Here is a 14,862-nt window from a genome sequence, read left to right as displayed (position 1 = left end):
TAAACACCCCTTCATATGCCGAAAAGAGTTCAACTTTTTTACTTTGTTCAAGTTAATTTTTGTTTAATCTTGTCCTTATAGGTCTTGTTTAAGATGTAAACTTTAATACAGTGCAGCAATTGTTTGTAAATGAGTCATTTGTATAAAGCAAAGAGTCAAGTCAATAATGTCATTCTATTGATTTATGTCGTATCCTAAGTAGTTTATTAAGATAAATTGTCAATGGTGAAAGTGAGATAGAAAGAATTTGGGGAGTAGAGTATGGGATGCTAGGAGAGGAGATATAAGAGTTTTGATTTTTTCTCTTTGTAAACTGGCAAAATTGAGTAAGGCCATCATCATAAATCTTCCTGGTACATGAACATTATACAGTTAGAATAAGGGATGTTTCATACAAGTTCCACTCGATAAATCTGTTAGATACTCTGTTGTCTTGAGTTTGGTTTCTGAGTTCCTATGTAGATTATATGAAGACCACAATTTTGTTGAATGAGTTAGCAGTTTGGGGATCTTGTTATTATGTCTATATCGTGATGAAATTAGATATATGCTCTGTTTATCTGTGTCTGAATGACATAATTTTGAAGTTTTCTAGTCAAAGGCATGTGGAAGATTGGCAGATATGGATGGTCCATATCAAGTTTAATATGTCAAACCTCCATGACAAGTTTTAGATGCCGAAATCCCATGAAGGATTCTAAGTATTGGAAAAATTAAGGTATTGTCAGAAGCCTTAGAGATTTGTTTGACTACCCTGGACCTGAAAGTTCAATACTTTCAACTATCTCCTTGTGAGAAGTTCAATACTTTCAACTATCTCCTTGGAATCTAAATTTGTCTTCGAGATTTGTTTGACTACCCTGGACCTGAAAAAAAAATACCATCTCTGATTGTGGCTTGCTATTGTGACTGGGTTGTTCAGTGTAACAAATGCCTTGGATTGACCCACATATAAATGGACCATTGAAATTCATTATTGCTACCAATGTTTGGTTATCGATGATTCATGTAGCAACTCTGATTCTAGTTGACAGCAATGCTGAACTCAAAACTGTGGTCGATATCAACATTTGAACCAATCTTTTAATTAGTTGAGAACTATACTTTCTTGCTTCCATTGCTGCATTTTTGTGGATCTCCGCAGACTCAACTTTGCCCCTTTTCTTTGTGAGGCAGAACCCTCCCATATGACCTGAGGGGTTGTGTTGGCGGGCTTGAGGTGCAGTGCCCTGCAGCTCAAGCTGAGTCATGTGTGGAAGATCAACCATTCATCTTCCATACTGTGGTTCCTTAGCTTTTTGTATCATCCATTTTGTATGTATGTACATTGATTGAATTAGGCAAGATAGATAGTCATTAATCTTGTTAAACAGATTGTCACTTACGCAACATTTAGATATATAATTTATATATCTTTGGGATTTATGGTTGGATGTTTTTTGATATTTTAGTTTCTGATTTCTTGTTTATAATTTGATTCTGTAAATAACACACTCAAATTCTAGCAATTTAGAGTGTTGTCCACCATATCTCCCCGGATATCAATCTGGAATAACTCACCCATATGTTGGTATATACTATATATGGTTTATTTTAGGTCAAACTAGAAGTACAACTACTGACACAAATGGTAAATGCACACATATGGGCGTGATGTTTGTCTCACCAAGATACCAAATACAACACCTGACCTAAATACAAGTACAACTACTGACACAAATGCCAACAAAATTTGATGATCACTAGAAGTGACACAAAGTGCAGTTACCAATAATTTTGTATGGAAAAACACATGCTCATATTAGAAAACTGTTTTTTGAGTCCCATCATCAAATGAAATTTGGAATATTGTCTTGTCTCAAGTGACTATTAACTTTTCATTGTCTATGCTGTAATGTTCTGGTTATCCATAGTGTTTAACCAATTGCTTCTGCAAAGGGGTCATGTATTGAGTTCTTACTTATAAAATTTATATGCCTGTAAGTTGTAATGTAAAATATGAACACCATATATTGTATGAGTGTTATTTGGATGGTTAGTTGAGTAGGTGTGAATGGGTTTGATATATTTAATATAGCGGAATAGTTGTTATTTTCTGAGCATGAGAAAAACATAAAGCAAACTGCCTATGCATTTATTGGCATCTTGGAGTTTCCCATACACATGGTCCTAGGCAAAGAGTACCATAGAATTATTATTTCAGCTAATCACTTGCTCATCATAGGCAACAGTGGCCATCATTTTAGCTTGTAGGAATCTGCATAATAAAGCTACATATTTATATTATTTTGAATATATATCTTTGTTTCTTTTGTTGTTGGATATTTCAACAGTTATTAAATTATGATCATTATCTCGTTACATGAAATATGGCTGCAGCATTAATTGAATATAATTATGGATGGATTGTATGCTTATCTTCATAGCTAATCTTTCACAGATAGGTTCTGGAACACATTGTACATTTCTGGCGAGCTGCAGTTAGGGGTTGATGTGTTAGCATTCATGTGTGAATGACTACAAAAAATGCTTGGCAAATGTCACAATATTCAAGGAAATTGGGAACCATTTTGGTTATGTTACTGGGAGCCCATCTTGTTTTAATTGCAGCGGTGGAGAAATGGCAAAGAAAGAAACAGATCTGACATGGATAATTGGCTTGCCCAATAGGTTGCAATTTGGCAGTAGGTACCCCGCTACATTGCTTTCTTCTTGGCGACTGTTGCAGTGTTCGTGTGGATCTATCTCTCATTTTAATAAAAAGAAAAATCAAATTTTGTTATCTCCCTTAAAAAGCACGAGGATGTTTTGTATTAGTGATCCTGGAAAATATTTGCAATTTTGATGCATATTTTGTTTTTTTTGAGAAATAGATTTCCACCAGAAGACATTTGTAAAAGCTCTTCTCAATAGTCTGTGACTCTGTAAGTGCTTTTGTCCAATGCATGTTTTGTATTATCATGGATGAGATCTTTTAGAATAAATAATTCATGTCTAGGACAGAAGTATGAGAAGATTGTAAAAATGACTATTAATGTTCTTCAAGTGTTCAAAAATGTTTGTTTTGTGTATATCATAAATTAATGAACGATACCAGTGAACATAATGTGTTTATTTAAAGCTAGGTGCACAATGAGGCATTTTTTCTGCGGACATGGAAGAAGACTGTGTTGGATGGTATGTTCAGTACACAAGTTGCTGAACACATAGAAAGATGTGCCTGCCACCTAGCATAGTGGCTACAGGCACACATAGGAATGTTGAAGAAGGATGCTTTGGAAGAAGCAAGGAATGTGTCCACATGGGGGAGCATGCTAAGAATATTTTCATCTGAGAATGTTTTGGGGTGCATCAATATCATAAGGAGCCTGAACACATGGGTAGTTGGTGTGGTAATCATCAACTCTGTGAATCTGATTAATCTTGGAGCAGGATTGATTAGATATGGAATGACGATTTACTCTGTGAAACTGATAAAAGGAACATTAGATATGCAGGAAAATATGTTGAACTGTGTGCATAGTACATCCTTTTGACAAATTTCAGTGTTCAAGACAAAAAGACAGTTTGAGATCTCACATTGCAGTATATTTAAATCCCACAATGGGAGCTGTGTTGTATCTGCCTGGGTGTTGGAACACAGATCTCTAATTTTCAATGTTTCTGCAAATTTCAGTTCAAAAATTTGGTGCTTGATGTTATGGCACATGGTGATGTATTTCTCTAGTAGAAGATATTAGTGAATGTTGAAATCCATGCAAGATATGGCATTTGTAGGCATGAAGAAAAAAGAGAGAATGCTTAATGTGTTATGTCAGGATGCACAAGAAGTTATAGTGGAATGAGATGCATACTAGTGTTACAAGACTCCTCTGAATTGTCTATGCCTGGCAAATCCTGAGTTGGGCAGAGCAAAATAGGTTCTGTGGACTTGTGACTGGGGTACTCGGTCAGTCCTGCAGGGTAAGTCTTAGTTGGGTTTGTGAAAATGAGGGGAGAAAAGAAAGAAAAAAATGAAAATGCTTAAACATAAAAGCATGAAAGTCAAGATTTTTTTGAAGAATTTGGAGGACTTATGGAGGATGGCCTTGGGTCTCGTTAGGGGCACTGCCCCTCAAAAAAGAGAAAAAAATGAAAATGCTCAAACATGAAATGAAAGTAAAGTGTTTTTCTACGATTTTTGAGGACTTATGGAGGATGGCCTTGGATTTCGCTAGTTGGGAACGTTGCCTCTAGAGACCCCCACAAGGGGCACTGCCTCTTGATCCCATTGGAGGTGTTGCCTCCCAACCCCCACAAGGGACACTATCCCTTGACCCCCAACACCATTGGGGGTGTTGCCCCCCAACTCTCACAAGGGGCACTGCCCCTTGACCCACAACACCATTGGGGGTGTTGCCTCGGGAACCCCACAAGAGGCATAGCCTCTTGACTTCATTAGGGGTGCTACTCCCAAATCCTTGCTCTAATTCTAATCTTTTTGGGTCATGTTGGATGGAAGAGGAACATTTTTTATCTTTTCTACCTTGTCCCAATAAAATTCCTTGTAAATAAATTACATTTATACTTTTAGTTTGCCAAGTCAAACCCTATCCTAAGTAACACTTCTAAGGTTGTAGCAGCATTTGTAGACTTATTTGAGATACAAGCACATGACTCCACATAGAGCTAGTAATGTTGGGCTGAGGGATACAAGTTCCTTTCTATCATAGCTTATGACTCCATATTGTGATTTTTGCTTTTTATGCTATGGATGTCGTAATCTATGAGTTTTGTACACCTTAAACACACGACAATATTTATATATCTAAAAATGTTGTTTTCTTTAGCTAAAGTCCATTTTTATTACTCATGTGATTGCTGTATGCTTGTATATGTGATGAAAGTAGCTTCTATTTGATTATGTTATTGTTACTTTAAAGTTGGTTTACTAAAGGCTGAATGAAGCAAGTTTTAAATCTTAAAAATCTCTATACTTGAGGGTTTTTTCAATTTGCTGAGTCTTGGCCGAGTTGGGTGCTGAGTTTGAGTCCAGGTTAAAAATCAGCTTGCCGAGTCTGAGTCTTGTAACACTGATACATACTGAAGGTATATGTGTTGAATCAAGATGATTGTTGCAGGAATGTTGGGTGCAATTGATGGGGGAATGATATCATTGCATGGTTTATGAGCATATGATGGATTGCAAATTAGGAGTCTCAAGAATAGCCAGCAAATGGGTGCATGTCTAAGAGGAGCACAATTTGTAAGATGTGCCAGAATATTCCTGATGGTTTGGGTCTCTCAGTGACATACATTGCAGATCCACTGTGGCTATTTATATGTAGAGACAACATTGTGAGATGCAATAAGAGTGGATTGAAGAGAACTATGAAAGCATTTAGTTTGGACAATGATGGCAAAGGATTAGAAGGGTACTGAAGTGCTCTTTCTGCTCAGGTATGAAGAGGTTTGAGCTTTACAAGAATAATGTTAGAAATGTGCAAGATTATGGCTACTACAGAAGCAGACTTGCAGGAATCATTTGAAGAAATTCACTGTGTGAAAATGGCGAATGGAGAAGAGGATATAGTGCATGCAATTTTTTATTTTTCGCATTGAGCTTTCAAGTGCATGTCAAGATTAGGGAGTGCATGAAAGGAAGAGCAAGATAGAGTCCACATCTGTGCATGCTTATGGCAATAAGGTAATTGCGTGACAGCACATTGATAGAATAAAGATTTTGTGGGTGCAGCTTTAGTTCTTTTTATCACATGTTAGTTGATGTACTTCTCAAGCTCAAGTACTTGTTATGATAGAGTGTGCATGAAAGTAAGAGCAAGTTGTTAGCATGGGCATCCATACACATGCTTGTGCAGGTATAGGGTAGTAGTTTTAGCTTTTAATAATGTAGAGACTAGTTGTTAGTACTCCTCAAGCTCATGCATCTTGTTAAGAACTGCACATTATAAAATTTTATGCTAAGAAATATGTGAAATTATGCTGAAAAAGGTGTTTGCAAGTTGAATTCGGAGACTGTTTATTGTGTATTTTGTGGAAGTGGAGCAGTTCTTTTTATAAATTTTCTGTTTCTAAGAGAAAGCACAATAATTCCTTGGATGCTAGCCACATTGGCGAGAATCAGCTAGAGATGAACTGTTTTGTATTGTATAGGACAATGGATGGTGAGGAAGTCATGATATCAATTTTAATTGGAATAATGATTTGTATCTACATGTGTGTTATTAGCATATTCTTTGAGGGTGATGTGCATGTGCGCAAGGCTTATTCCTTTGTAAAAGACTTTTTGTTGCAGAGATTCATTCCATGTGGCTGTTTTAACGGTTAAAGCATTCATGAATTTTACGTGTGGAATTGAAAAGTGATCCATGCTTGTGCCAATTGAGACATAGTTTGAGCTATGTATCCATTTTTCATTGCTATATAGGCCTGCATGGTGGCTGGTTGCCTGGGAATGCCAATGAGATGTGGATACCACACAGACTCTCCCAATTATAGATTACATTATTGTTTCAGAATTTGCTGAGTACTTGCCTAACTCATGACTTATTTTGTCAGCTGAGTAAATTGCTTAACGGAGTTATGCCAAGTTAATGAATTGAAGTATTTTTTTTTAATTTGTTGAGTTGCCAAGTGCAAGTCAAAAGTGGGTTTGGTGCTTTATACTTAGTGGTGAGTTTTGAAATTATGGATTATAGGTATAAGTTTTACAGATTGATAAGGGGTAATGCTGTTTGATGAGAGAATTTGATGGTTGACAGCTTCCTTGTAGATTGTATGAGGATGATGGGGAGCACATGCAGGTTCAGTATCTCAGCATGTGTTGATGGTGCATGATGGATTTGATGTGTTGATGAGTATGTTATAGGTTCTACCCACATGTAGCAATGCGTGGATATCTCTGTTGAATGAAGAGATGGGGTGGGGGGACAATTGAACAATGCATATTTGAGAACCTTTTGGATGAATGGAAGCAAAGCAGGTTGGTGTGATGTGATTGGGCAAATGTTATGCCCACACAGTGACGTGTCAATGGTAATAACATGTGCTTCTTCCAATAACAAAAGACATGATTGATTTGAGAGAGTTGTTGGTGGGGCATCTACCATGCGATTAATTGACGTATTGTTGGTCATGTATAGGGACCATTATGTGAAAAGTATGTGTGCATGGAGTTATGGTTATTATATAGTAAATGTGCACCAAGTGTTGCACTTGGGATGATATTCTATTAATTATTAGTGGCAAGGGTGTGAGTTGGTAAGTGGATTAGAAACATTAGATGTAATTAAGAGGTCTGTTGCTATGTTTAATGTGCATGAGAAAAGCATGCACACCCATGCATGTATTGGCATCTTGGATATTTCCATCTATCTTTGTTTTCAGCTTATGAGCATTTTCTGGTGATGTGTTCATCAGAAGTGTTGTTTCTACCCACTTTCAAAGTAGCAGTTCTCACATTGGAGCTCCATCATCATATTTGTTTGCAGATATACCTTGTGTTCCTTTGTTATTGAGTATTTGCAGTAGGTATTTTTCCTATACCATTGAATATGACTGCATATTTGGATGAGATTATGGTTGAATGTACATTCATTTCTCTAGCTAAATTTTCAAAGTGGATCTAGGAATATTCTGTGCACTTTGGGTGAGCTGCTCATAGGGGTTGATATGCCAGTGTTCATATGCGAAAAAAGACTACTATGGAATACATAGCCATTGATAAAGTGCAAGTTGAATTTGCTAACTGTACAGTTCATGCAAGCATTTGACTAAGAGTTAGCTCCTTCCGAGCATTAACATGAGTAATACACAGCTCCTTTCAAGGTTTAACATTTGACTATTACCTAGCTTCTTTTGGGCAATCACACAAGAAACCAACTATGCAAGTCCAAGATTCACAACTTAGAATTCCTCATCAAATGTCACTTTGGGGATTTGAACTTGGGTCTCTACAATGAGAAACCCAGTGCTTTAATGGATTGAGCTCAACCCCTTTGGCTACACACTGTATTTAAGATATAGAGTCATATGTGAGAGTCATGCCTGACAAGAGAAGCACGTGGGATGGAAAATATCTTGTAAGATACATGAATATAATTCCAACTGGACAGATGTTCCTCCAAATGTATAATTAACCAATGAAGAAGATTGATTGTGAAGGTGCTAAATATTACGGAGTGTTGTGATTTATGCTATAGTTATGTTGCCTTCAATGAGTAGTTGATTACAGCTTCAAAACATTTGTCAAACCAGCAAGATGCTTCAGTCATATCTGGACATCTCCGATTACGTTCACATGTTCACATTTACACCTCTCGTGGTTGGTCTTTAATATATTTTGCCATTGGGAGTCACAAATATGGGGGGCATATTATGTTATTGACATTAATGAGAGGAAAAAATCCTTATGGTTCTTTCTCATGTATTTTACAAAGAGGCTTTAGCTATAACAACATACCATGAACTATATATTTTGATAATCTTTAATCCTTGGGAAATAAAGAGCCCTTCATGCAATGGAATAATTTAAGTGGTGTGAGTACCTGATTACTTGTATTTACAGTTATAATTCTTTTTGCCATCAAGAAGGGAAAACATTGCTCAATATCAACATAATTATACATGTGACCACCTGTCATTTATAATCTGAAGGGGCTTCCTGTCTCTTTTGTTGGTAATCTATTGGACTACCAATTACTGTGGCACTACGCAAATTACCCCTACATGAGCTTGACTTTATCTTTGCTGATTTATAAGTTAACTGTTAACAGCATTATTGCAGCCTTGCTTCATATCCCTTAAAAATCTAACTCCTAGTGGAAGTGTTATCTCTGGGATGCTTGCTAACATGAAAAATCAGGTTTTCATATTACATCAAACTCACTGCTTTGAATTTTTTTGTCTAGATTGCTATTCTTATTGTTAATCATTTGCAGAAATTAAGGGACACAATATTATATTTTGCTTTCTTGTCAATATCTATTAATAATGTTTGCTTTACACTTGACTTTCAGGTTTTACTCATGGGTTCCAATCGTGATGAATTGAAGAAAATCAAGCATGTTCTTCAGTATACAGTCTTTGCTGCTTATCATTTAGCCCTCGAGACCTCATTCCTTGCAGATGAAGGTGCTACCTTGCCAGAGCTTCCTCTGAAATCTCCAATAACAGTTGCCTTGCCAGACAAACAATCTAGTTTAGATAGGTCTATTTCTACAATCCCTGGATTCACTGTTCCTGTTCCAGAGCAAATTTTTTCAGGAGAATTACAAACCTTTAAAGTAGACAATTCAATGCCAAATCCCTCCTTGTTGGCTGCTAAATCTCCAATTCTTGATAATGAAGGAAATGGTTCATCTGGGTCTTTGTCACAATTGACCGATAAATCGAGTTCCCTTTCTAATGGTCCCGTTGAAACAAGAATTGGTTTTAGGACATCTTCAGAATCTGCATATGATGAAAGTACTAGGGAAAAGCAAGATGTATTCCCAATAGGTCAGTGGCATCCTCTTCTATCTGCTCCTTTAGGTAGTGTATCTGCTCTGTCAGCATCGCTAAGGGCAGGCTTGGATGAAATGGGGGCTCCAGTAGACTCAGATGCATTTGAAAAAATCACCTCAGATTTTGAAATTAAGGAGGCAAAGTTTTCAAATACAGTGAATGGTTTTGTGACTTCTGTTGCTTCCAGAGCTTGTCTTGCTTTTCAAATGACTGCAGAGGAACCATCTTTGGAACTGCTGAAGGAGAATCAAGAAATTGTGGAGAATGAAATGAATTCCAAGAAATTTGATAAGCAAAATGCAGGATATAGGAATCAAGAACAAGTTCTCTCAAAAGAAGATTTTCCACCTTCCCCATCTGATCATCAAAGTATATTGGTTTTGTTATCAAGTCGTTGTGTGTTGAAGGGGACAGTGTGTGAGCGATCTCAACTTTTTCGCATTAAGTATTATGGCAGTTTTGACAAACCTCTTGGAAGGTACCTTCGGGATGATTTATTTGGTCAGGTAGAATGTCTGCTGCACCTTCTTTTTCTTCCTATTTAGTCTTATTTTTGGTATCTGGGAAACTTTGAACTGTACAGTAATAATTAGTTTGGGTGTAACAATATAATACATGCAGGAACCTCGTCGTTGCTGTGGTGAACCATCAGAGGCACATGTCCTTTGCTATACACACCGTCAGGGTAGCCTCACAATATCTGTGAAGCGTGTGCCTCTACTGTTGACATTGCCTGGTGAACGTGAAGGAAAAATATGGATGTGGCATCGTTGTCTCAAATGTGCACGTAAAGATGGAGTTCCAGAAGCCACCCGAAGAGTAGTAATGTCTGATGCTGCATGGGGATTATCCTTTGGAAAATTCTTAGAGCTCAGTTTCTCCAATCATGCAGCAGCAAGTAGAGTTGCCAGCTGTGGTCATTCTTTACATAGAGACTGCCTGCGCTTTTATGGGTATACCACTAAATATTAGGTTTTGTGATATTTTAATTTTCTGAGCTTGTTGATAGTACTCGGAAGCTTTTTATATACTTTCTGCCCTAAATTGCTTCCTTAACTCAATGTGGCAGGTTTGGAAGTATGATAGCATGCTTCCGATATTCTTCCATCAATGTTCTATCGGTGTATTTACCACCTTCAAAGTTAGAATTCAATGACCCCAATCAACAAGAATGGCTTAGGAAAGAAGCTAAGGAGGTACTTTAATATAGGTTTTATAATTTTGGGAGAATGTTTCCGAGTTAATTGATATGCCTTTCATGGTTGTCATATAAGGATCAGATCCAAAATGACGTGTTCATGCATGTGAGCAGGTTGCAGATAAAGTGGAATTGTTTTATGCAGAAGTCTTTGACTTTCTCCGTGAGATGGGGCAAAAAATTGCCAGTTCTGGATCATTGTATACAAAAGTTTCAGAATCAAGAAGACAAATTGCAGAACTGGAAGAACTGTTGCAGATGCAAAAAGCTGCTATTGAGGTAACCATTGTTGACGATCTAATTTGATGTTGTTTACACTATGTCAAAATGTTTAATGCGATGATATGTAGAATAACTTGTATTGATTTACTTTGTAATGGAGGATTTTCTACACAATTAGAAATCGCTTCTTTAATTAATACTTTGTATGATGCCATCTATCAATTTAAACAGGAAATATTGCAAAGGGCCATCCCAAGTGATTGGCAGCAAGGGAAACCCGTTGCTGATGTTTTAGAGCTAAATCGTCTAAGGCGGTATCTTCTTTGTCTATCCTATTCATGGGATCGCCAGCTTAGGGATTTAGATTCATCACTTACAACAAAAGATGTCAGGATAGAATCTAATCCCCCTGAGAATGTTAGGACTCCTCATTTAAAAGACAGCTCCAGCTTAAAAGAGCTTGTAGAACTCCAGATCACATCTAAAGGGAACTGCAATACTGGTGGCCTTGGCTGTCCAGGGATTGAGGAATTTGACTCTAAATTTGACGGAAATAACCCGGACAAAGCTGACATGTCTGGGAATCTGCATAGTACAGTTATTCAGTCTGGTGATGGAAATGCTATATGTGATGGATTGGTGCAACCTGCCTTGGCAAATGATTTCCACAAACCCTTTGATAACAAATTAAAGGAATCTTGCAGCATGAATGGAAAATTAGATGATGGTGTCAAAACTTTTGAAGTGGCAGTGAACAGAGTGACCCCTAATGTGGATGATATGGAATGTTCAGATCATTGCACAAGAGATTTGTCTGCTATAACTGAGGGTATGCTTGATAATTTAGATGTAGAGAATGGTGAATGTTGTACTCATGCCAGAGTTTCTGAAAAGATGTCTGTTGAAACAGTTGCTAGTAAATACAGCCAAGGTGATTCAGAGGGTGATCATGGAATGCATACAGTGCCTGTAGAGGGACATTTTCGGGTCTTGGCTGATCTTTCTGATACATTAGATGCAGCATGGACAGGTGAGGGTCAGTCGGCAAGTGTTCAAGCCATGCTTGCGACATCACAGGTGCTAGATATCTCTCCTGTGAATGGGACTGTCGTTGCATGTGGAGGTGAGCCTGCTGCTAGAAAAGATTTCCAACCCTTCCAACAAACTGTGGCAGGGGGAAAGACTACATGTGACTCTATCTTAAATGGTCAAGATAAAGGTGGAATGGAGGTGTCTGACACAAGCACACCTACCTCACCAGTCAAATTATGCAATCAGTCTGAAGATTTCGGAAGCTGGATTGGAGCTCCTTTGTCAAATTTATCAAAAAGGCACAGCAGAAGTTTTAAGGGAACTGTGTTAGGGTCAATTAGACTAGATTCTCTCATTGGCTACAGTCCTAAATTTGTATCCTTGTTTAGTAATCTGGGTAGTAATGGAGGAAGGCTAGTTCTACCATCTGGTGTCAATAACACAGTTATTGCTGTTTATGATGATGAGCCTACAAGCATAATATCATATGCACTGTCATCACATGAATATCAGGCCTCCCTATATGACAATGGACCTGATAATGAGAAACAAAAAGAGAAAGATAGAGATAAGGAGAAGGAATATGCAGAATCATTAGGCATGCCGATAGGCATCTCATATCCTATTTCTTCCTCAGATAGCTCCTCAGACTTAGTTGACTTTCTTTCGAAAGAGAGAGGTTCTGGATCGGAGGATATGTACTCATATAGTTTGAAAGGCAGTAATAGTGGGATTTCAGACTTATCAAGGCCAGTGCATGTAAAAGTATCATTTACTGATGAGGGTCTTCCTGGAAAAACCAAGTACACGGTAACATGTTACTTTGCAAGAGAGTTTGATGCCCTTAGAAGAAAGTGTTGTCCAACAGAAACAGACTTTAGACTGTCACTAAGTCGCTGCAAGAAATGGGGAGCACAAGGTGGTAAGAGTAATGTGTTTTTTGCAAAATCTTTAGATGATAGATTTGTTATCAAGCAAGTAACAAGGACAGAATTGGATTCCTTCATCAAGTTTGCACCGGAATATTTCAAATATCTCACAGACTCATTAAGTTCTGGAAGCCCTACATGTTTGGCAAAGATCCTTGGTATTTATCAGGTAAGTGCTCTTGCTATTGTGTATTTTACATTAGATATTGCCCTCGGAGATCTTTTAAAGAGTTTATTGGGCTTGTTTTTCTTTTTTGTCTCTTGATACTACATAATTTGCTCATCTTGCAGGTCATCATGAAGCATGCAAAAGGTGGCAGAGAGATTAGGATGGATCTGATGGTAATGGAGAATCTCTTGTTTCGAAGGAATGTCACACGAGTGTATGATCTCAAAGGCTCTGGTCGCTCCCGTTACAATTCAGATTCAACAGGAAGCAATAAAGTTCTTTTGGACCAAAACCTTTTAGAGGCTATGCCAACGGCTCCAATATTTCTCGGTAATAAAGCCAAGCGCCTTCTGGAGAGAGCTGTCTGGAATGATACTTCATTTCTAGCGGTAAGATTTGCTACTCTTTAATTGTATTTGACATATATGAAATATTTATTGTTTTTTGGCTTAACAAGTCACATGATTTTGTATATGGTGTTAATGCAGTCAATTGATGTTATGGATTATTCACTGCTTGTTGGAGTTGATGAAGATCGATGTGAGCTGGTTTTAGGTATTATTGATTTTATGAGGCAATATACGTGGGACAAACACTTGGAGACATGGGTAAAAGCCTCTGGTATTCTTGGTGGTCCTAAAAACACATCACCTACAGTTATTTCTCCAAAGCAATACAAGAAGCGCTTCCGCAAGGCAATGTCACATTATTTTCTGATGGTCCCTGATCAGTGGTATCCTCCAGCTTTCATCCCCTCTCCTTCGCATACTGATGTAACTGAAAGTGGTTCTTCATTTTTGACAAGAGATGATGGAGGAGACCAACTTGTCTAGTATATTTTATCAGGCAGTCATCATGCAGGGCTACACGGCCAGCACAATGACCTTGCTCATCTTTGTACATTGAAAAAATCCCCTTGAAAAGCTAATGGGAATCATAGAAGCTTTTTATCTATCCCTAGGATTTGTCCCAATTTTTTGATTTCATTTGCAATGTCTTTGTACCATTAATTTTCAGATTGTCATTAAGTTGTAGGGCTGTCGATATATTAGGCCATTGAAAATTGTGTAGATGATTACAATGTATTATTTGGAGCTCTGTTTTTTTTTGAGTTGCTGCATCACCTCTCAAATTTGTTATGCAACAGTGCTTTGTTGGGCTAATAATAGATCCCGATCAAAATTGTTTGAACTTCCAACATATTCCTGCTTCCGTACCAGTTATATTGTAGTTGGTTAAACAATGTGATAACAGTGGCCATACATGCAAGTGTTCGAGAGATGAGGACACCAACTTTATTCTCATATTATCAACATACAGTTCTTCCTATGACATTTTTCTGCTTTTTAGTTGCCATTCAATTCTTTCCAAATGATTTGCATTGGTAAATCATTTTGCAAATCAAGCAGTTATTTCCCAAAATAAACTTAAATTTGTAAACAATCAGCTGGTTCTTCAAATTAATGGAAGTAATCATCAAACCTGTACTTAGTGTATTAAATTGAGTAAAGAAAAACAAGGCTGAATTGCCAAGGGAAGGATGTCGACTTTAGCAAGCATTTGTTATCAACTGATCAGTGAAGATTCTGAATTCAGAAAATAGGGTTAATCATCCCAGAAAGAGGGCCAACCTAAGCAATCTGGGTTTAATCAGTCAAACATGAATCACCGGAAAAATTACAAAATGCTTCTGTTTGGGAGGGGGTTTATACGGAAAGTAAAATTCTCTTAAAAAGTAAATTTGGACCAATAACACCCTTCTTGGAGAGCACAGTTGGAGCAGTATAAGAGCACCTTGAGAGGAGGGA

The 14,862-nt window shown here is 37.5% G+C and overlaps 1 protein-coding gene across 1 annotated transcript in view; it reads left to right on the top strand.

Annotated features, from left to right (window-relative positions):
- The window catches only part of LOC131037845 (1-phosphatidylinositol-3-phosphate 5-kinase FAB1B), a 35,361-nt gene extending 21,198 nt beyond the window's left edge, over window positions 1–14,163 (top strand). Inside the window, exons 5-11 of the mRNA XM_057970078.2 lie at window positions 9,018–10,010; window positions 10,126–10,457; window positions 10,574–10,700; window positions 10,817–10,981; window positions 11,156–13,054; window positions 13,177–13,443; window positions 13,543–14,163. Of these exons, the coding sequence (XP_057826061.2) occupies window positions 9,018–10,010; window positions 10,126–10,457; window positions 10,574–10,700; window positions 10,817–10,981; window positions 11,156–13,054; window positions 13,177–13,443; window positions 13,543–13,887 (4,128 nt within the window). The 3' untranslated portion in view covers window positions 13,888–14,163. The remainder of the gene's footprint in view (window positions 1–9,017; window positions 10,011–10,125; window positions 10,458–10,573; window positions 10,701–10,816; window positions 10,982–11,155; window positions 13,055–13,176; window positions 13,444–13,542) is intronic.
- Window positions 14,164–14,862: the final 699 nt, after the last annotated feature.

The sequence above is a fragment of the Cryptomeria japonica genome, chromosome 3 (genome assembly GCF_030272615.1).
Source record: "Cryptomeria japonica chromosome 3, Sugi_1.0, whole genome shotgun sequence".
Lineage (NCBI taxonomy): Eukaryota > Viridiplantae > Streptophyta > Pinopsida > Cupressales > Cupressaceae > Cryptomeria > Cryptomeria japonica.
This window is presented reverse-complemented; position numbering and strand designations above follow the sequence as displayed.